Consider the following 24,183-nt stretch of genomic DNA (forward strand, 5'->3'; position numbering starts at 1 on the left):
CCATTTCCTGTAAGAGACTATCACATGCCAAGCCTGAGTACACAGATGATGTACCCTAGGTATAGGGGCAAATTCTGGCACTCCAATAGCATGGAGCCTAAAATGGTGCCGCACAAGAGAGAGTGATACACCTGCTCTTAGATGTGTTGTGCTGTGCACATTTACCATTATTTAATATCTATATTAAAAAAAGTATAGTAAAATATCTATATAGGAATTTACCTTATATTTCTAAAATATATTTTTCAAACTTGTTCTTTAGCACAAAACACATAGAAAGCGTCTTCCTGACTGGTTATCGCTCACAATTTAAAACTGCTGATGACCAATCTAATATGTCCAGGAATTGTCATAGTTCTCATGTTTGTATCTTGCTTTCCACTCTTTTTTGAGTCTGGAGTCAATGTCTGTGACCGAACTGTAAGAAACCGCCTAAAGGAAATGGGATTTACATACAGAAAAGCTAAACATAAGCCATCACTAACACCTAAACAGAAAAAAACAAGGTTACAATGGGCTAAGGAAAAGCAATCGTTGACTGTGGATGACTGGATGAAAGTCATGTTCAGTGATGAATCGAGAATCTGCATTGGGCAAGGTGATGATGCTGGAACTTTTGTTTGGTGCAGTTCCAATGAGATTTATAAAGATGACTGCATGAAGAGAACATGCAAATTTCCTCAGTCATTGATGATATGGGGCTGCATGTCAGGTAAAGGCACTGGGGAGATGGCTGTCATTACATCTTCAATAAATGCCCAAGTTTACATTGATATTTTGGACAGTTTTTTTATCCCATCAATTGAAAGGATGTTTGGGGATGATGACATCATTTTTCAAGATGATAATGCATCCTGCCATAGAGCAAACACTGTGAAAACATTCCTTGAAAGAAGACACATAAGGTCAATGTCATGGCCAACAAAAAGGCCGGATCTCAATCCAATTGAAAATCTTTGGTGGAAGTTGAAGAAAATGGTCCATGACAAGGCTCCAACCTGCAAAGCTGATCTGGCAACAGCAATCAGAGAAAGTTGGAGCCAGATTGATGAAGAGTACTGTTTGTCACTCATTAAGTCCATGCCTCAGAGACTGCAAGCTGTTATTAAAGCCAGAGGTGGTGCAACAAAATACTAGTGATGTATTGGAGTGTTCTTTTGTGTGATTGTTTTTCATGATTCCATAATTTTTTCCTCAGAATTGAGTGATTCCATAATTTTTTCCCTCTGCTAGGTCTGAAAAAAATTACCCTTACTGAGTACCACATTTTTTATCTTGATTTCTTTTAGTGTTTCTTAAAGCCCTAAATTTGCCATTTGAAATGACTTTAGTTTTGTGCCATGTCTGATCTGCTTTTTTTCAACAACATTAAACAATTGAATGAACATCCTCCGAACCCTGTGATTCCATTATTTTTGCCCGGGGTTGTAGGTGTTTTTCAGCGGCTAAGTCCCTTCTCTCCAGAAAATATGTATGCTCAGCCTAGCTGAGCATGCATGTTTATATAATGGTCAGGAAGAATAGCTGCCAGCCAAACAAGCTGACAGCCATCTAAAGTGTATAGTCTCCTTTATTTGCTTTTAGTCTACAATTGTCCTGTCTTAGTGGGATATAACACTGAGGTTTGGCTTATATATTGCATCCAGTCACAAAAACACACCATAAAGTATAAGAGGGGAGGAACAGAAAACTGAACATTTCACATCATCTATATCATATTTATATCACATCATATATATATTCAGCTCTGGCTCAGGATAGCACACGTGCTGGGTCACGCGTGCAACAGACTCTAAGTCCAATAGCTTAAAGTGCTTTTAATAAGCAGTTATACAATGGCAGTTGGACAGGGCAGGAGACAGGTAAAGTGCATAAGATATTCATACAAACATGTTGCTTCTTGGTCAGTTGTTTTGCATTATGGATTGGTCATAGCAATCTGCTTCTTACTTGTTTTAACTTCTGCTTTCTCACATCTCGCCCGCCCTTTAACACATTCTGTGCACTCTCTCCATATCAACCCCTCCGTTCTCCCCTCTCCCATGTATAACTCTGAGGCTCTACTGACATTTCTCACCCACTCCAAACCATCCACTACCTCCATACAGCACTCAAAACATTCATACAAATCATTGCACCACCTGCTCTCTTTTTTCTCCTTCTCCTAGTCGCAGGCAACATCTCCCCCAATCCTGGGCCTCCCTCCACTAGCATACACCACTCGCCTCCAGCTGCCTATAGAAACCCTGCTAATTGTGGCGCCCCTGAGGGTTCAGTCGCCACAGAGGTACTGCACCTCACCCAGAGGAATGGCATCTCCTTCTCTCAGGTAAGGATGGAGTACTGCCCAGGACCCCAACACCTGCATTCAACACTACACTACTCTAGACTGGCTGAAAGGGCATTAAGCACTTCTTCTGCTTCCCCGTCCCTGGCTGGAGTGGGGGGAACCAAAAGGTAGGGGGAACCAAGTAGTGGGTGTGGATGGAGGACGCAGAACAGGGGCGCACTGTCAGGAATAGTATAAGAGGGGAAGCCATCATGTGTAGGGGTGGATTCAGTGAGAGAGAAGAGGAGAGGAGCAGTTTGAGGAGCAGAGTCTCTTTAGGAGCTCTGCTCCAGAGTGGGGCCTAGTAAGAGAGGCGCGGAGGAGAAAGGCTACAGTAACAGAAGGGATCCCAGGGGGTACGGTGAGTGCAGGACGGCACCCGTACGCCCGAATCTGCCAAGAATCAGAGGGATCAGGCCGCAAGAAGGGAACCGGTACCTGGACTAGCCGAGTTACTTTACGTCTCAGCTAGAAAACCGGAGGCTTCTGCACTTTCAAGGTGCAGTTGCCACATCCGCACCTAAGCCACCAAAAAGGGCACCAAGCCAGGTCCGGGAACTTCAAGTTGCCCAGGGGGATCTCAAGGTACCTGATCGAGACTTTGTTTGGCGGGGCGCAGGGCAGGAGGGAGAGACCCAGCGTGGGAAGTCGGCTAAGAAAGGAACATACAGAGAGGGGTCCCGTTAAGTGCTCTTGAGATACTTGAGGGAGTGCTGAACCCCTGCCTGGTAAATGCAGTGCGACGTGGGAGACTGTCAGCTATCTAGTGCTACCTGAGGAACCTAAATAACTGTGAGTAAACTCGGATGACTGCACCCCACTGCTTCAGTCAGTTATTTCTACCATGCTATCGCTCCTGCACTACAATGCCCAGCATCACCATCTGCACCTACACTGCCCTGGAGCTGTGCTCTGCCTGTGGAGAGCCGCACTAACTCAGCAGCCCTAACATCTGCCCCAGAGGTCTGCAGCAGCGCAGGTACCCATTACTGGAAACCACAGGTGGCGTCACGAGACAAAACTGTTATTCATCCCATCAAGTAACAAAACCCCTTTTAAAGAGTGACCCCAGGGTACGGGCCCGGGAGCCGACCACCGTGACATCCCAAGAAGGTAAAGGTCCGGGTACCGAGTCCCCCATATCCCCCTGGGTGAGTCATAATCTTATTAACATTCAGTGCATGCCCTCTCCTATTGCTTTCCACTGTGCTCTCTGGAACGTACAGTCTATGTGTAACAAACTAACTTACATTCACGATTTCTTCCTCTCTAATTCCCTTAACCTTCTGGCTATTACTGAAACCTGGATTCAGCATTCAAACACCACCGCAGCTACTTCTCTCTCATTTGGTGGGCTGAAATTTTCACATACAGCCAGACCTGAGAATAGACAGGGTGGAGGTGTTGGTTTGCTCCTTTCACCACAATGTGCTTTCCAGGTCATCCCCCAGTTCCCTCACTTATGTTTCCTTCCTTTGAAGTGCACACCATCAGACTCTTCAAACCTTTCTACCTGTGAGTGGCAGTTGTGTATCGCCCTCCAGGCTCCTCACGCCAGCTCCTGGATCACTTTGCCACCTGGCTTCCTCACTTTCTATCCTGGGACATCCCCACCATCATCATGGGAGACTTTAACATCCCCATCAATGATCCCATCTCCCAATCTGCCTCTCATCTACTTTCTCTAACCTCTTCATTAGGTCTCTCACAATTTACTAATTCTCCTACGCACGAAGATGGGAATACTCTGGACCTGGTCTTCTCCCGTCTCTGCTCGCTGCATGACTTTACTAACTCCCCTCTCCCGCTCTCGGACCACAACCTTCTTTCCTTCTCTGTCAAGAACTGTCTCCTCACCCGGGACACCCCCACTTACCACACTTATAGGAATACACGTACCATTAATACCCAGCAGCTTATGGACAATCTCCACACATCTTTAGCCCCCATCTCCTCCCTCTCCTGTCCGGACTTAGCATTGTCAGACTACAATAATACACTGAAGAGCGCCCTAGATGAAGCAGACCTTCTACACGCAGAAAAACCCGACACAGACGATGGCAGCCCTGGCATCTCTTCCACGCCCCCTGAGGAAGTATGGAAACACGTGTCGGGGCCTCCCCTGGCACTGCTGGTCACCTGTTTACTTTCACTAAGTATGTCTTACTTAACCCTTTCCATGTGATGTTTGTACTTTTTATGTGTTGCTAAAAAAACCTCTGATGGTTGTTTATACTGTGACTTGTTATAGGTCACTTGATCTATGTTATTTAACTTTTTCTGCACACATTGTCTGTGACTAATGGATTGTATGGGTTGGACTATGTGACCTATTATAGGTCCAATGTGAATTTGATACCAGCTGTGTCTCTATCTACCCCCTGCTGCCTCACATGCCCATGTTATGTCTTTTCACACATGTTATTTATACCTATGTGTTATTTCTTAAAAAATACATAAATAAAGCATTTATCTCTTTTAATCAACATATGGTGTTTTAATTATGTTATTTTGGGGTTTTGAAAATACCTATGGTTTCTCTGGTTTATATAATGTTTAGTGGTATGCCCCCTATTACATCCAAGGTCCTATCTGTCATTGTTATTTTGTTATACTGGCTGATGACCGGATCATACAGCTTTATATGAAAATCCCTATTTATTATAATTGCCAGACCTGAAATAACAAGCACTTTTCACCTATTGTGTCCCCCCATTTCCTTGTAGATTGTATGCTTGCCAGCAGGGATCTCACTCCTAATGTAACTGTTTAAACTGTCTTAAATTGTATTGAATTTATTGTCTGTACATGTCCCCACTTAATTGTAAAGTGCTGCGGAATATGTTGGCGCTATATAAATAAAAATTAATAATATTATTATTATTATCATCACCAGAAATCATCTTATAAGTGAGACTTCGGACTGTCATCGCTGATCAGAACTCTTGCCTAATGGGCTCTGCTTTATTATTTCCAGCCTGAAAGCTTTGGGAAAAGTCCATTCTATTTTTGGTAAATGAATCTATTCATTTCATTTCATCAGAATAAGTTATTTTGGTTCTCCTTGTTCATCCCTTCAAATCCATGACCTAATTTCAGGAAGTAAGAAATATTTACATGCATTGAAGAAAGATGATACAAAGGATCGACAATATATTAAAACGACAGGTACATTCATTCTTTATGACAAGGTTGATTATATATATATATCAAAAAAACTGACCAGCACTTCCAAACCGAACAAGACAAGTGTGAACAGGTGTAAGATGAGACGATCAAGTCAATAAAGCTAAGAAAAAAAGAGCCCAACAGCAAGCGACAAGGCGTACTCCTTTGTTGGGACTTAACCTAATATAATAATTAGGTTAGGTCCCAACAATAATAAATAATGCTATAATATGCAAACATTGAATATATGAAATTGGAACTGCATTACTGCTATAGAAAATATGTTAAAAATTAAGGGACTTAGCACAAAAATTGGCCAATTCATGAGAGCCCAACAGCCAGCGACAAGACATACTCCTTTGTTGGGATCCTAACCCTAATATACCTCTCCTGGCCTGAAAACCTCAAATTTTAAGGCCAGATAGGATCTAGCTCTAATTAAAAACGCCTTAGGCAGATGGGAGGAGAGCTCAGTCAGAGGGAGTGTACTACAAATATCAAAAAGACTGACCAGCACCTCCAAACAGAACAAGACAAGTGTGAACAGGTGCAAGCTGAGATGACCAAGTCAATAAAGCTAAGAAAAAACAGCTGCACTCTGAAATGCTATAATATTCAAAGGGATATGTCTTATGTCTTTCATTTTTAACGCATTTTCTATAATAGTAATGCAGTTCCAATTTCATATATGCAATGTTTAGATAGTATAGCATTTCAGAGTACAGCTGTTTTTTCTTAAGGTTGACTACATAGACCGTTTCATCACACACATTACATTCTTTCTTTTATGTATGTCTCCTAAACCAAGTGTTTGTCCACGGGCAACACAGTGACATTACTGGTATAACCGACTGCTGTTCCTGGAAGACTCGTCATGGGACACATGAACAGACCACATTTCACGCTGGACATCAGAAAGATATTTCTTATTATTTCAGCAGTAAACACTCCAGGATGCCTCAATTACCAGGTGCTGTGCCGTGGAAACCCCCAACATATTGTGATATTGGCAGTCATCCGTCCTCACAGCTCTGGTGGCTTTTGGTCCAGTTAGTCTTTTGAGCTTTGAAATCATATCAGCACCAAGGAGTCACTCTGTTGAAGACCAAACCGTTCCTTGTGAGCATTGAAAAGGTCTTGTAGACTTTTTATGTAGAGAGAATGATACATGTCCACCTGCTGCTCAGAGGGATTCATGATTTTAGGCACGGGAATAGGTTTACCAACTGAAAAAAAAGACATATGTTTAGTTTGTGATAATATATCTAAATAATCATAGGTGTCACCTAATGGAAAGGTTTGATCCCCTTGAGTTAAAAACACACCTTATGATTCACGCTGCATCCGTTCTCAATGTGTTAATTACAGTAGGTGAAAACAGAATTGCAACTATTCTTATTGCACAAACTAATCTAAAAACTGCTCCTGGGCACTGTAGAAACAACTGTGGTTAGAGCAGGTTATATATTCTTGAGGACACGGCTGAGCTAAGTCACTGCTTGCATAACCATGTCAGGATGAAGAAAAAGGGGATGATAAGATGAGAGGATGGGGGAGAACGTGTTTCATAGGGAACTTTTACTCAACTTGCAGCTTCACAAGATAAAACTGAAAACAGTGATAAAAACTATGCAGAAACAAGCCATAGCCAAACTTCAGTCCATGTTTATATATTAAAGAGGTTTTCCCACAAATAAAGTTGATTTTAATCAATAGATCTTGGAATAATAATAATTTCCACAATTGGATGTGTTTAAATAAAATGTTCCTGTGCTGAGATAATCTTATAAATGTGCCCCTGCTGTGTACTGTGTAATGGCTGTGTCTGACCGTGCAGGAACATGGTCTGATCATACCACATCTCCTGGGCAGGGGAGGAGGCAAAAGAGTATACAGATATTACATCACAGGATCGCAGTCTCCGGTGTCGGCGCTGCAAGTGATTTACATACAGGCAGTCACTTGCCAACTAGACGGGAGCAGCCTCTCTCCATGCAAGTGTATTGAGTGAGGCCAGATATAGTCTACTCTGAATGTGGCCGGAAGTATGTAAATTACATACTTGTGGTCACATGACCACCCGCTCCTGGCGTCAGCACTGTAGACAGTGTGCAGTGAGTGCGATGTGAGAAATCACAAGTCTGGAGTCACATAGAGTGACTGTAGACTTATAGCTTAAAGCACCACTTCAGCTGGGTTTTGTTTTTAAGTACTGGAGTGGTGCTTCAAATCTAAAGTCCCTGACCGTAGTCTTATACTTACTTGCTGCCGTCTTCACCTTTGATCGAAGCCGCTCCGGTCCTGAGGCAGCATCTTGTGATCGCAACTTCTGACGGGCCAAAAGTCAGAAGCTACGTCACAGACTCTCAATGCAAGTCTATGAGAGCCAGAACGATGTCAGAATGAGGTTTTCATAGACTTACATTGAGTTGTGACTTCTGGCTCGCCCAGCAAATACTAGAGCGAGCCGGCAGGTCACAGACTGCTGGAGACCAACAGGAGCAGCGGCGATAGAACGTTAAGATGGCAGCGGGTAAGTATAAAACTAGGTGCAGGGACTTTAGATTAGAAGCACCACTCCAGTGCTGCAAGAAAAAAAAGCGCTGGAGTGGTGCTTAGAGACCAGACAATCCATTTAAGTAAAAAGGGGAATTTTATAAAACCTATTGAAATCAAGGGAAATAGGTCACAATTTGCGACTAACATGAACGTCCTTCATAAGAGGGAATTTAAAATATTTAAGAGGAAATGACTTGTCTTTGATCATAACTTGGCAATCCTACTGTACAACTTGCACCTTATATTTAAGGAACTTAAGAAGCAGTTAGGGTGGAGTAATCGGACTGATGTTATAAATCCATTAAGTCAGGTTACAAAACTGAAATTTGCATATTTTACAATAGAGGCTCATACAAAGCAAACGCCTTAAAATGGTGAACTCATTATATGATCTACTAGAATGAAACCATGACTGCTGAGTGTGCAGATAACCGGCAGTCAGCTGTCAGTCACTGCAGGCAGGGGTGAGGAGAAGTTGGGACTGCGCTCTCCCCATGAATACACCGGACTCATAATCTGCGTGTTCAGAGTTTTCTCTGATCCCTTCTAGTAGTCATACAGAAAAACATTTTTTATGCATTTTGACAAATAGAAGAGCAGACCTGTACCCATACAACGCTGCTCTAACATACAGTGGTATAGTTTATTGCACCCCCCATTGGACTCAACCAGACCATGAATTACATTTTTACTCATTTCCTGTATTAATTCATTTCCATTTTCACAGCTACAGCAAAAGAACTTTGTGAAAGTTGTCACTTTTCCTTGCTTATCAGCTACTTACAAAGCAGGACTGGTGGCGATCACTTGATGTTGTTAACGTGGAAAAATAGTTGTCATAATAAGGAAACCTAGAATATCCAAGAATCCCAAGGCATCAGAGGATAATCCTTAAAAAGTTAGATCTTTATTCCATAGTGTTAAAAATCACAATAGGAAGACAAGGCCTTTCTCAAGCCTCAAAATACAGCTATGATATGATTGAGGCTTGAGAATGGCCAGATGTGGCCGAAACGTTGACTTGTTGTCCTATTGTTGTGCTTTCTTAACACTATGCAATAAAGATCTAACATTTTAAGGATTATCCTCTGGTGCCTCGGGATTCTTGGATATCCTACTGTTTTTGGGCCTTGCGGGAGGCCAAGCCAAGCAAGCACAGAATTGATCAATGGTGCATGGGACTTATATAATAAAGAAACCTGTTTAATAACAATTCTGTTCTAGTCCCATTTACAAGGAAAAGGAAATACAGATAAAGAAGTAGTTATGTGACTAGTAAAGAGCTACAAATAAGGAGAGAAGCAGCAATGTAATGATGATGTAGGTTGGTTATAACATGATAGAAAATAATGCAAAGTTCATATCACCTTGATTACTATATTATTAATAATGTTTATTCTGATAAATATGTCTCCATATTGGGAAAAGTAGTGATTTCCTCTGACTATATGATAGAAAAGCAGACCTTTATGATCCAAATTAAATATATTTAGAAGGTGGCACTAACCCACGGTGTTGATTTCTTTACGAAGGGGCATGATTCCTTTGGAAGCACTGGAAAAGAACCCTTGCCCAAAAAAGATACAAGGTGCAAAACCAATCCATTGCTGGAATGTTATTTGTAGGGTCCTTTTCCAGCTACCGGGTTCGAAATGATATTGCTCGAGTACTTCATTCTCTCCAAATGAATACACTGGAACCAAGGATGCTCTGCAAGAAATACATGGCATCACAGTATACCCTGGTAGGCACATGTATATAACATAGAAGATCAATCATGGCAGTCATAGATGTCAAGTGCATAGGACCTTGCTCACCTAGGAAAAAGATAAAACCCATCTTCTCATGCAGACAGCATTTGACCCCATTTGAGACACTCCTCTATAAAGCAGATAAAGGCAATCTTACCCAATCTGGTGGCGTAAAGTCACTATTCATTTTGTTTCATCTACTATTATATTCTTCTCCGCCCTTGTTAGTACGGCCTTAATCTCACACTGTACAATGGCCGCCTATGTAGGAACATGTGACCAGATCATTCATCAGCTTCCACCAATTACAAAAAAGATTTCTCATCTGCAGTGTGGATTAGAGGAGAATGATGGACCGGTCTTGATCAAGTTTTTTTCTGCAGATCACTGTGAATTCCAGTAACGGGACATTCAATGATCAGCATATTTTTGGGTGCCCTTGGCCATAATCAACCCTTTTATTCATATGTACAATATAGTGTAGACATGTAGCCGTCAGTCCCTTCTGCTGCTCAAGTTGTACAGCTAGTAGCTGTCAGTCCCTTCTGCTGCCCAAGTTGTACAGCTACACTCAACCCTGCAAAATCCTTCTCATAATTTCCCTGTCTAATCTTGATATAACACAACTTTGTATTTATATAGATAGAGATTAGTTTGTGTTCATGCTTAATTCTTCTTTTTCAAGGACACAGGGCTATTTCTTGGCATTGTGAGTCGCTAATGCAGCTCCAGTCACAGGGTTCCTCCAGCACTAATGTTTACAATGGAGCATAAAAGATTTCTGGTTGGCATGAGCTGGTAGTTCAGTAGTGGTTACGTACCCATTAGTGAGGGCCTTCTTGATAAAGCCCTTTCTCTTTTTCAAGGTCAGTATATGCTTATTCCTGGTGCAGTGTAACGCCTCCGCTGCTCCGCCGATGACAATGACAACTGCATTACCGGAACAATGGCTGGATAGTAGGTAGTCTATGGAGGAGTGGGCCACTGAGCACATCCCTGTCACCAAAATTTACATGTCAGAAACCTTATTTTTATTTATGACTATATATATCACCCTCAAAAGCCTATAATCCATATTTGCCGAAAAGTGTGGTTTTAACATTTGCAATTAATATAAGCTGTGAATTACCAGAAATAAGCAAAACTTGGTACTAAAGTGCAACCGTGCCATCTGAGATAACATTGTACAAAACATTTTTTATTGCCTTAAAACATTGCAAATAAATCCTTGCAATAGGAGATAAATTTAAGGTGACCACATTATTTATTTCTTTAAAGCGACCCTACTCTGCAAACATAAATGTGACCACTCATTTCCAATATAGTCATGATACCTGTGTTCTGGAACCACCACAGCCCTCTATTAGTTGGGTGCCTGTTCGTCTCTTCTTCAAAAAGGCCGCCACAGAGACAAGTGGTGGAAAGTCTGAACCAAGCCTCCCCTGGTCCAGACTTTCTACAGAACGCTCCATATATCGTTCTGCTGCAGCCACTTTGGAGCAGAGGAGAATGTGATGGAGGATGTTCATGTCTAACTGAGAGAAAATGACGGTTCTGGTCATTTCTTCCTGCTCAGTCTACATTAGGGATGTCAAACTCAAACACACAGAAGGCCAAAATGAAAAACTTGGACAAAGCCGTCGGCACAACCAGTATTAAATATAGTGGGCCCCACATAGTCCTCCATACAGAAGAGTGGGCCCCACATAGTCCTCCATACAGAAGAGTGGGCCCCACATAGTCCTCCATACAGAAGAGTGGGCCCCACATAGTCCTCCATACAGAAGAGTGGGCCCCACATAGTCCTCCATACAGAAGAGTGGGCCCCACATAGTCCTCCATACAGAAGAGTGGGCCCCACATAGTCCTCCATACAGAAGAGTGGGCCCCACATAGTCCTCCATACAGAAGAGTGGGCCCCACATAGTCCTCCATACAGAAGAGTGGGCCCCACATAGTCCTCCATACAGAAGAGTGGGCCCCACATAGTCCTCCATACAGAAGAGTGGGCCCCACATAGTCCTCCATACAGAAGAGTGGGCCCCACATAGTCCTCCATACAGAAGAGTGGGCCCCACATAGTCCTCCATACAGAAGAGTGGGCCCCACATAGTCCTCCATACAGAAGAGTGGGCCCCACATAGTCCTCCATACAGAAGAGTGGGCCCCACATAGTCCTCCATACAGAAGAGTGGGCCCCACATAGTCCTCCATACAGAAGAGTGGGCCCCACATAGTCCTCCATACAGAAGAGTGGGCCCCACATAGTCCTCCATACAGAAGAGTGGGCCCCACATAGTCCTCCATACAGAAGAGTGGGCCCCACATAGTCCTCCATACAGAAGAGTGGGCCCCACATAGTCCTCCATACAGAAGAGTGGGCCCCACATAGTCCTCCATACAGAAGAGTGGGCCCCACATAGTCCTCCATACAGAAGAGTGGGCCCCACATAGTCCTCCATACAGAAGAGTGGGCCCCACATAGTCCTCCATACAGAAGAGTGGGCCCCACATAGTCCTCCATACAGAATAATGGGCCCCACATAGTCCTCCATACAGAATAATGGGCCCCACATAGTCCTCCATACAGAATAATGGGCCCCACATAGTCCTCCATACAGAATAATGGGCCCCACATAGTCCTCCATACAGAATAATGGGCCCCACATAGTCCTCCATACAGAATAATGGGCCCCACATAGTCCTCCATACAGAATAATGGGCCCCACATAGTCCTCCATACAGAATAATGGGCCCCACATAGTCCTCCATACAGAATAATGGGCCCCACATAGTCCTCCATACAGAATAATGGGCCCCACATAGTCCTCCATACAGAATAATGGGCCCCACATAGTCCTCCATACAGAATAATGGGCCCCACATAGTCCTCCATACAGAATAATGGGCCCCACATAGTCCTCCATACAGAATAATGGGCCCCACATAGTCCTCCATACAGAATAATGGGCCCCACATAGTCCTCCATAGAGAATAATGGGCCCCACATAGTCCTCCATACAGAATAATGGGCCCCACATAGTCCTCCATACAGAATAATGGGCCCCACATAGTCCTCCATACAGAATAATGGGCCCCACATAGTCCTCCATACAGAATAATGGGCCCCACATAGTCCTCCATACAGAATAATGGGCCCCACATAGTCCTCCATACAGAATAATGGGCCCCACATAGTCCTCCATACAGAATAATGGGCCCCACTGTAACGGGTCTGGGAGGTGGAACCTCTGAGCTACTATACAAAGGGGCAGTCCTTGTAAGGAAGCGCGTGGCTCCCAGGGAAAGCGGGCAGGCAGTCACGTCAAGTGACAGGGACAGTCTCTGGGTAGAAGGGCAGGAGGTCACGGCAAGTGACGGGGACAGTCTCTTGATAGGCGGGGGGTCACGGAAAGTGACAGCAGGGTAAGAGTCTCTCGACAGGCATGTGGTCACGGCAAGTGACAGCAGGATAAGAGTCTCTGGACAGGCAGGTGGTCACAGCAAGTGACGGCTAAGCCTCCAGGTAGGCTAGCAGGCGGGTAGCAGGTGAGCGCTCCCAGGTGAGCGGGTAAGAGTCTCAGGACAGGCTGGCAGGCAGGCAGGTATCAGGCAGGTGCTTCCTGGTCCGCGGGCGGACTGATCCATAGACAGACTGGCAGATGCTGGTAGGCAGACTGTCGGACCGCAGGATTGCAAGCAGGTAGACAGCACTGGAAAACAAGCTGGCAACGGGACCTGAGGGCTGAAGCAGAGTTGAAAGGCTTTGCAACAACATTGCTTGGGCACCTCCATTTTGGAGGAGGTGCCTTATATATGGTGAGATCCTCCAGCCATTGGCCGGGGACTCCTTAGGACGGCGCGTGCGGCCCCTTCAAGAGAGAGGGAGCGCGCGCGCGCGCCCTAAGCACAGTAACCGGGAAGCAGCGCGCGCTGCCAGCAGAGCGGGAGGAGGACGCCGGGCACGGAGCGGAGAGGTGAGGAGAACGGCGTCCCTGCCTAGCAGGAGGCAGGGACGCTGACGCTACAGTACCCCCCCCTTTAGGCCCCCCCTTTTTTAGGCCAGAGAGAAATTTATCAAGGATGAGAGGGGCATGGATGTTCTCCCGGGGCTCCCACGTTCTCTCCTCAGGACCAAACCCCTTCCAATCCACTAGAAAAAAGGTCTTTCCTCTTACCCTTTTGGTGGCCAGAATGTTCTCTACCTCAAACTCGTTTTCAGCGGAAACCGGAGCAGGAGGCGTACCTGTAGACTTGGAAAAAGAGTTAAGTACAACGGGTTTGAGTAGAGATACATGGAAGGAGTTAGGGATCCGCAAGTTGGCCGGGAGTTTCAATTTATTGGCCACCGGGTTGATTTGTTTGATAACTTCCAGTGGGCCGATGAACCGAGGCCCTAACTTGTAGGAAGGAATCTTGAGCCGGACATATTTGGACAAGAGCCAGACTTTATCTCCAGGATGGAATTGTGGCGGATCCAGACGTCTTTTGTCAGCCTGTTTTTTCATCCGCTCGGATGACTGAAGAAGTGCGGATCTGGTACTTTCCCAAATGGAGGAAAATTCGCTAACAAGAGATTCCGCAGCCGGATTGTCCACCGAGGTGGAGACGGGAAACGGGATCCGAGGATGCTGACCGTAGACTATAAAAAACGGGGATTTGGAGGAAGATTCGCTCTCGTGATTATTGTAGGAAAATTCGGCCCACGGTAAAAGATCCACCCAGTCGGAATGGTGAGCATTAACAAAGTGCCGGAGGTAACTGGTTAAAATTTGGTTGATCCGCTCTACTTGACCATTGGACTGTGGGTGATAAGCAGAAGAGAAGTCCAAGGTGACCCCCAGCAATTTACACATGGCTCGCCAGAAGCGAGAGGTGAACTGAACTCCTCAATCAGATACGATGTGGAGAGGAAGACCATGAAGACGGAAAATATGATGGATAAAGTCTTTAGCCAACTCAGATGCAGACGGGAGACCCGGCAGGGGAATGAAGTGAGCCATCTTAGAAAAGCGGTCAGCGACCACCCAAATGACCGTACAACCGGCAGAGACAGGGAGGTCCGTTATAAAGTCTATGGCTATATGCTGCCACGGGGCAGCAGGTACAGGAAGAGGCAGGAGGCGGCCGGCTGGCAGGTGTCTAGGAACCTTGTTGCGGGCGCAGGACGCACAGGCTGAAACAAAGTCTATTACGTCCTTGTGCAGGGTAGGCCACCAGTAATGCCGGGTAATAAGCTGGATGGTCTTTTTCTGACCAGCATGGCCAGCTAGCTTAGACGAATGTCCCCAGTGTAGGACCTTCTCACGATCAGGTACTGTTACGAACGTCTTACCGGGTGGAAGACGATTTAGATTCACGGGGGCCACCTGCATTACTTTGGCGGGGTCGATGATGTGCTTAGGCTCCTCCTCTAGATCAGAGACCAAAAAGGATTGGGACAAGGCATCAGCGAAAATGAAGAATGAAATCAAAGCGGGCGAAGAACAAGGACCACCGCGCTTGGCGCGGGTTAAGTCTCTGGGCACGCTGGAGGTAAGCCAAGTTCTTGTGGTCCGTGTAAATTATTACCGGGTGAAGAGCCCCCTCGAGCAGGTAACGCCATTCCTCCAGTGCCAGCTTAATGGCTAATAATTCTCGGTCTCCTATAGAATAATTGCGCTCAGAAGAGGAGAAGAGTTTGGAGAAGAAGCCGCAGGTTACCATTCTTCCGGAAGATGACTTTTGGGTGAGTACCGCTCCGGCTCCGGAGGAGGAAGCGTCTACTTCTAGGAAGAATGGTTTGTTGCCGTCCGGACGATGCAGCACAGGGGCGGAGGAGAAAGCTTGTTTCAAGGAAAGGAAGGCCTCCTCTGCTTCGGGCGGCCATTCTTTGGGATTAGCGCCCTTATGGGTGAGCGCAGAGATAGGGGCAGTCCGGGAAGAGAAGTGCGGAATGAAGAGGCGGTAGTAGTTGGCGAAGCCCAGGAACCGCTGAATAGCCTTCAACCCCTCCGGTCGGGGCCACTTCTGGATGGCAGACAGTTTCTCAGGATCCATTCGTAGGCCGGTCTGAGAGATTATGTAGCCCAGAAACGGAAGCGAGGTCTGCTCAAAGAGGCACTTCTCATATTTTGCGTAGAGGTGGTTCTGCCTGAGCAGGACCTGACGAACGTCCCTCCGGTGTGTGGGAAGATCCGGAGAGAAGACCAAGATGTCGTCCAGGTACACCACCACCCAGGAGTAGAGAAGGTCACGGAAGATGTCATTGACCAACTCTTGAAAGACGGCGGGAGCATTACAGAGACCGAAGGGCATTACGAGGTATTCATAGTGGCCGTCCCGGGTGTTGAATGCCGTCTTCCATTCATCCCCCTGACGGATACGGACCAGGTTATGCGCCCCACGGAGATCCAGCTTGGTGAAGATTCTAGCACCCCTCAGACGGTCAAATAATTCAGGAATGAGCGGAAGGGGGTATTTATTTTTCACCGTGATCTGGTTAAGGCCTCTATAGTCTATACAGGGACGGAGTGAGCCGTCTTTCTTTTTGACGAAGAAGAAGCCTGCTCCCGCCGGGTGGTAGATTTCCGGATAAAACCCCGGGCCAGATTCTCCTCGATATATTCAGACATGGACCGGGTTTCAGCAGCGGACAAAGGGTAAATACGCCCACGGGGAGGAGTAGCGCCGGGTATCAGGTCGATTGGGCAATCGTATGGTCTATGAGGGGGTAATGTCTCTGCTTCTCTTTTGTTAAAGACGTCCGCATAAGACCAATAGGGAACCGGTAGGCCGGGTACGTTGGCTGGGGTAGGAGAAGGATGGGCAGGACGAACGGGAACTAAACAAGTCTTATGGCAGTCCTGCCCCCAGCGAAGAACTTCTCCGGTCTGCCAATCAAGCACGGGTGCATGTCTCTGGAGCCAAGGTAGGCCTAGCAAGAGGAAGTGAGAGAGTTCAGGCAGAAAATGCTCTCAGAGTGCAGCATTCCCACCTGCAGAGTTATGGATTCGGTGATGAGTTGGATGGAATGTGGTAAGAGACCCCCATCCACGGAGGCGACAGATAAGGGTACAGCCAGAGGTTTGGTGGGAATGCAGTATTTCTCTACCAGGGACTGAGAAATGAGATTTCCGGCAGATCCAGAATCAAGTTGAGCAAGTTCAAAGTAACGGTTCTCCCCGCAGATGATAGAGACCGACAGCATCAGAGAAGGAGAGGATTTATTTTTGTCTAGGACGACCTCTCTGAGCGATCCTAGACACAGGCGTTTCCCGACCTCTCCGAGCAGGAACGGATCCGGTGCTCCTTACTACCGCAGTAGAAACAGCTCCCCTCGGCACGGCGAGACTCTTGACGGGTTTTGACCATCTTGGTTTGGTTGACCAGCATGGGCTCTGGCGAGTGCGCCCGGGGAGTTACAGAGGAAGAGACGGGATTCAGAAAAGTAGGAGCAAGGCGTGGAAACCTGCTCTCACGGGTGACCTCTTTGGTGCGCTCCTGGAACCGGATGTCAATCCGGGTGGCAAGTGTCACTAAGTCATCGAGTGGTAGGAATGTCCCGACCGGCAAGTTCATCTTTAATCCGGCCGGACAGGCCCTCCCAGAAGACGGAAACCAGTGCCTCATTATCCCAGGCAAGCTCGGAAGCAAGGGTACGGAACCGTATGGCATATTGGCCCACGGTGAGACTCCCTTGACGGAGGCATAGCAGAGATGAGGCGGATGAGGTTTTTCGTCCTGGTTCGTCGAAGACTTTCCGGAAGGCCGTGAGAAAGGCTGGCAGGTTGGATACCAGGGGGTCTCCTCTCTCCCATAGAGGATTTATCCAAGCCAGTGCCTCCTCAGTGAGATGGGACATGATGAAGGCCACCTTGGCTCGGTCAGTGGTGAACTGGTATGCCAAAAGTTCGAAGTGCAGGGTGCACTGGTTAATGAAGCCCCATGCCTGACCGGGATCTCCACTAAAACGAGGCGGAGCGGAAAGGCGGGGACCGGGAAGGGATGCCATGGTATTGATGGGCAGCGACGCTGCCGGGGTAGGAGTCGTGCGACTGGAAGCAGGTCCCGAAGAGGTAGTCAGTGTGTCCAGGCGGGAGTTAACACTACGCAGGTGGCTCAGGATGGACTCCTGTTGGGACCTCTGACGGAACAGTTCATGGCATAGGTCCGACAGCGAGGGAGTTTGGGTGCCACCGGGTTCCATGGCCCGAGCAAACTGTAACGGGTCTGGGAGGTGGAACCTCTGAGCTACTATACAAAGGGGCAGTCCTCGTAAGGAAGCGCGTGGCTCCCAGGGAAAGCGGGCAGGCAGTCACGTCAAGTGACAGGGACAGTCTCTGGGTAGAAGGGCAGGAGGTCACGGCAAGTGACAGCAGGTTAAGAGTCTCTAGACAGGCGGGTGGTCACGGCAAGTGACAGCAGGGTAAGAGTCTCTCGACAGGCAGGTGGTCACGGCAAGTGACAGCAGGATAAGAGTCTCTGGACAGGCAGGTGGTCACAGCAAGTGACGGCTAAGCCTCCAGGTAGGCTAGCAGAGGGGTAGCAGGTGAGCGCTCCCAGGTGAGCGGGTAAGAGTCTCTGGACAGGCTGGCAGGCAGGCAGGTATCAGGCAGGTATCTGGCAGGTGCTTCCTGGTCCGCGAGCGGACTGATCCATAGACAGACTGGTTGATGCTGGTTGGCAGACTGTCGGACCGCAGGATTGCAAGCAGGTAGACAGCACTGGAAAACAAGCTGGCAACGGGACCTGAGGGCTGAAGCAGAGTTGAAAGGCTTTGCAACAACATTGCTCGGGCACCTCCATTTTGGAGGAGGTGCCTTAATATATGGTGAGATCCTCCGGCCATTTGCCGGGGACTCCTTAGGACGGCGCGCGCGGCGCCTTTAAGAGAGAGGCGCGCGCGCCCTAAGCACAGTGACCGGGAAGCAGCGCGCGCTGCCAGCAGAGCGGGAGGAGGACGCCGGGCACGGAGCGGAGAGGTGAGGGGAACGGCGTCCCTGCCTAGCAGGAGGCAGGGACGCCGACGCTACACCCACATAGTCCTCCATACAGTATAATGGCCCCACATAGTCCTCCATACAGAATAATGGGCCCCACATAGTCCTCCATACAGAATAATGGGCCCCACATAGTCCTCCATACAGAATAATGGGCCCCACATAGTCCTCCATACAGAATAATGGGCCCCACATAGTCCTCCATACAGAATAATGGGCCCCACATAGTCCTCCATACAGAATAATGGGCCCCACATAGTCCTCCATACAGAATAATGGGCCCCACATAGTCCTCCATACAGAATAATGGGCCCCACATAGTCCTCCATACAGAATAATGGGCCCCACATAGTCCTCCATACAGAATAATGGGCCCCACATAGTCCTCCATACAGAATAATGGGCCCCACATAGTCCTCCATACAGAATAATGGGCCCCACATAGTCCTCCATACAGAATAATGGGTCCCACATAGTCCTCCATACAGAATAATGGGCCCCACATAGTCCTCCATACAGAATAATGGGCCCCACATAGTCCTCCATACAGTATAATGGCCCCACATAGTCTTCCATACAGTATAATGGCCCCACATAGTCCTCCATACAGAATAATGGGCCCCACATAGTCCTCCATACAGAATAATGGGCCCCACATAGTCCTCCATACAGAATAATGGGCCCCACATAGTCCTCCATACAGAATAATGGGCCCCACATAGTCCTCCATACAGAATAATGGACCCCACATAGTCCTCCATACAGTATAATGGCCCCACATAGTCCTCCATACAGAATAATGGGCCCCACATAGTCCTCCATACAGAATAATGGGCCCCACATAGTCCTCCATACAGAATAATGGGCCCCACATAGTCCTCCATACAGAATGGGCCCCACATAGTCCTCCATACAGAATAATGGGCCCCACATAGTCCTCCATACAGAATAATGGGCCCCACATAGTCCTCCATACAGAATAATGGGCCCCACATAGTCCTCCATACAGAATGGGCCCCACATAGTCCTCCATACAGAATAATGGGCCCCACATAGTCCTCCATACAGAATAATGGGCCCTACATAGTCCTCCATACAGAATAATGGGCCCCACATAGTCCTCCATACAGAATAATGGGCCCCACATAGTCCTCCATACAGAATAATGGACCCCACATAGTCCTCCATACAGAATAATGGCCCCACATAGTCCCCATACACAATGATTGTCCACATAGGGGCGGTGGTTCTGGTGTCGCGGCCCAAATATAATCACCTTGAGGGCCACATATGGCCCACGGACCGGAGTTTGACACGTATGGTCTACATGTATGAGATAGAGAGCAAAACCGTGACACTACTGATATAGGTGCTCAAATAGGATCCAACACCATAAGCATATATAGCAATAAACTTGGCACTCAAAGGATATGAACTAGAGTAATTTTAATAGCAGTCCAACATCTTGTACTGCTATTAAAATTACTCTAGTTCATATCCTTTGAGTGCCAAGTTTATTGCTATATACACATGTATTTATTTATTTATTTTACTCACTTATATAGCGCCATTAATTCCACAGCACTTTACAGAGATTATGGGCAATGTCTCCACTAGGGCTCACAATTTACATTCCCTAGTGTGGGAGGAAACCGGAGGAAACCCACACAAACATGGGGAGAACATACAAACTCCTTGCAGATGTCGTCCTTGGTGGGATTTGAACCCAGCGCTGCAAGGCTGACCACTGAGCCACTATGCTGACCCGTGCTGTACGAGATAGACCTATGGTAAGTTTGGAATGGAATTAGGCTTTGAAATGCATTTCATCACGGCGCTCAGCGTGGTACATTTACCTGCAGCCAGTAGGTAATCTCGGTATAAAGGCACCTTAAAATTTCCTGCTAATGTGGTCAAGTGTGGCTTCAAACTGGGAAAGATGTGTGAAAATCCAGTACTATCTGTGCCGAAGTTACAGAAAGCTCCAAAGCTCATGATGCCGTGAGGATGGTAGGCAAATATATAGTTGAGTGCCGGGTCCAGATCTGTAGTTTTATGGAGCTGGAAGTGAAAATAGACATCGTTAAGGTTCATTTCCATTTTGCGTAATAATCAGTGTAATAAAACCATTTATAGCAATAAAGCAAAAAGATTATCAGATAACGTTTGAAACCTGAAGCCATTTGTGATACACAGTACAATCTTACTTTGGAATTGAAAGGGAACACATTAATCTTTAAGCATTTTTGGGGGCCCATAACATAATATTAGTGGGTCCTTTTAGAAGGAAGACCTTACCAGGGCATGTAGAATTAAAGCCCTTATTTTTGAGTACAATTTCCTATTAAATGTGACCCTTTCATTCAGTATAGGTGGAAATATGTGAGTCCTATGCAGTAGAGGGCAGCTACGGTGGGCCCTTACCACAGCGTGACCTGTTCTGCATTGATGTTGGGACTGGTGAGACATAATGTAGAAGTACTGCTGTAGTTCGGAACCACTTTAAGGCTATGTGCACACAATGTCTTTTTCAGGCACGTCCGCTCTGAACCTGCCTGAAATAGCACTTAAAAAAAGGCTAAAATAATGCAGATATACATAGGAATGTAAAATGACTTGCAGCACATATGTTCGCCTTTTTGAGCTTCTTTTAACCACTTAAGGTTTCGAAAGCCGCAAAGCCGTTGACAGAAGTGAGCGGACCATTCTTCAGGTAAGTTCAGCTTGGAAGCTGCTCACTCTGATATGCGTATTGTAAAAAAGAAAGCAGTCACAAAAAATGACACAAAGGACGCCAAAAAGGACACATCAGGAAAAACATTGCCGACGTTTTCCTGAAGCGTCTTCCTCTAACAAAACACGGCGGTTATCCTGGCATCTAAAGGACGTCGTGTGCGCTTACTGTACTCCAATGTCAACATCTGCACGGTTCATAATCAATGCCACAATAGAAAAGAGTATAATTCAACTTCTAGTTTTTTTTGTTTCTTACTGCACAACATAAGCACATACAGTCCACACCCACCTTTATAGGGAAATAATCTCTAAAATGTTTCCACATGGTCCATTTACTCATCCAAAGCGACCTCCGTCCACCTGCAATTGAGGCAAGAACTAGAAGATTTGTTAACGTGTTTAATTGTTAAAATAAACATTGGGGAATGATGATGAGCGGCAATACCACACACAGCCCAACGACCGACATGGCGCTGTTTCTGGAAAATTCTAGATACTTTTTTCAGGTCCTGTACAACCACTTTTCATATGATCTGTAGACAAGACTTAAAAGGAATCCATCAGCACAAAATGACTGTTCAAACCAAGCACATGTGATTTTCTTTTTCCATGCTTAGCACTAAAAAATCTTAGTAAGGAGTTTAGGTGCTAGGTGCACCCTTGGTGTAGCCAAATAGTTCTGTGCACCTTCCCACCTGCTTGTTTTCCAACTATACCTTTTTCTGGCAAAAAACAGTGATTTAGATGGAAAACAAGTAGGTGGAAGGTACAATGAACTGTTTGGTGACACTAAGGGTGCACCGAGTGCCTGTGCACCTGAAAGTCTGACTTCAGGCATACTGAAGTTTTGTTTCAAGGAGATCGACTAAATGTGGGCAAATATTTGTAAAATGAAAATTAATTTTGGAGCCACTTGACAATGATATTTTGTATATTGGTATTACACCTCGGCTCTTACACCTTGTTTCTCCAACTATTGTGTTATATTGAGAGCACTAGTGACCAGCGTACCTCTTTCTGGAGTTTTCCGATCAGAGATCATCCAGATGATGTACATGACAAACGCTGGCCATAGCTTGCTGTATATAACCCAGCTGATCAGGAGAGCACACACCGGACCTGAAAATACAATAAAAGTCTTTACTAGAAAGGCCTGAAAGTAGGATTAATCACAAGCGCCGATAATAGCGTTACAGCCCAGCTCTCAGCCGATTCTGCCAGCCCGACATTGAATGGCAGCACCGTGCATGCCGTAACATTGCTCCATTCAAAGTTCTCAGTACGGTTATGGAATGAGGTGGAATGGAGCCGAGAACCCCTCCTGTGCTAATGATCTGTGGATCGTTGTCCCCTATCCTATTAATAGGCAAAAATTGTGAGGAAGCCCTATAATAGGTATGAAACAATCCACTGAGCCTGATTTGGCCAATTTTTTAATTGCGGGTCCCTCAAAGACAAGCCGATCGCGTGCAGCGTAAGTACAGGGAAAATTAACCAAGACACAGCAATCATTGACATCAATAGGTCATTGAGTTCATACATGCTGGGCATCCACTATAATCAGCATGCTATAAAGGGATTAGCCATATAATAAGAGGAGACCAATCCCAACATGAAGTGATATTTCTTTCAAGCTGGGGTGGCAGGTTCGCATTCCCAGGAGTGCAACCGCGACCTATGGTGCAGCAGAGGTGGCCCACCAGGGTCAGCGCTATATTCAATGTTTGTCCTCGGATGCAACTGAAACCTATTATGGAGCAGAGAGCCCCAGACTCCCTGCGCCACACCAACTCTGCAAGCAGCTCGCCTATCAAAAGCCTGCGGCAGCAGAGGACGTCGGCGTCCCATCACTCCTGGTGAAATGACATCACCGCATTACACTGCATTTGCTGGGAGAAGGAGGAGGACAGAGCCACTCCATAATGGAAGCAGTGACAGATGAGGGGTGGGCTGTTTTTTTAATGCCTGGTGTCATCACTGTGTGTATTATCCCTGTATGTGACATCACTGTGTGTATTATCCCTGTACTGTGACATCACTGGGTGTATTATCTCTGTACATTGACATCACTGGGTGTATTATCTCTGTACTGTGACATCACTGTGTGTATTATCCCTGTACTGTGACATCACTGTGTATATTGTCCCTGTACTGTGACATCACTGTGTGTAATATCCCTGTAATGTGACATCACTGTGTATATTATTTCTGTACTGTGACATCACTGTGTGTATTATCCCTGTACTGTGACATGACCGTGTGTATTATCCCTGTACTGTGACATGACCGTGTGTATTATTCATGTACTGTGACATGACCGTGTTTACTATCCCTGTACTGTGACATGACTGTGTTTATTATCCCTGTACTGTGACATCACAGTGTGTATTATCCCTGTACTGTGACATCACAGTGTGTATTATCCCTGTACTGTGACATCACAGTGTGTATTATCCCTGTACTGTGACATCACAGTGTGTATTATCCCTGTACTGTGACATCACAGTGTGTATTATCCCTGTACTGTGACATCACAGTGTGTATTATCCCTGTACTGTGACATCACAGTGTGTATTATCCCTGTACTGTGACATCACTGGGTGTATTATCTCTGTACATTGACATCACTGGGTGTATTATCCCTGTACAGTGACATCAC

The 24,183-nt window shown here is 46.2% G+C and overlaps 1 protein-coding gene across 8 annotated transcripts in view; it reads right to left on the minus strand.

Annotated features, from left to right (window-relative positions):
* Nucleotides 1-1,802: 1,802 nt before the first annotated feature.
* The window catches only part of LOC141259102 (diacylglycerol O-acyltransferase 2-like), a 44,548-nt gene continuing 22,167 nt past the window's right edge, over nucleotides 1,803-24,183 (minus strand). For 6 of the 8 annotated variants that reach the window (XM_073674601.1, XM_073674605.1, XM_073674603.1 and 3 more), the window contains 6 exons: nucleotides 22,536-22,643; nucleotides 21,814-21,902; nucleotides 20,645-20,849; nucleotides 10,629-10,803; nucleotides 9,564-9,766; nucleotides 1,803-6,723 (listed from right to left, as the gene is read on the minus strand). In XM_073674601.1, coding sequence (XP_073530702.1) covers nucleotides 6,569-6,723; nucleotides 9,564-9,766; nucleotides 10,629-10,803; nucleotides 20,645-20,849; nucleotides 21,814-21,902; nucleotides 22,536-22,643 — 935 coding nt within the window. In that variant the 3' untranslated portion in view covers nucleotides 1,803-6,568. The remainder of the gene's footprint in view (nucleotides 6,724-9,563; nucleotides 9,767-10,628; nucleotides 10,804-20,644; nucleotides 20,850-21,813; nucleotides 21,903-22,535; nucleotides 22,644-24,183) is intronic. The other 2 variants (XM_073674602.1, XM_073674608.1) reach the window with 1 other exon arrangement.

This window comes from Phyllobates terribilis, unplaced genomic scaffold, assembly GCF_046119375.1.
Source record: "Phyllobates terribilis strain yellow unplaced genomic scaffold, ASM4611937v1 Scaffold_3__8_contigs__length_932513732, whole genome shotgun sequence".
Classification (NCBI taxonomy): Eukaryota; Metazoa; Chordata; class Amphibia; order Anura; family Dendrobatidae; genus Phyllobates; species Phyllobates terribilis.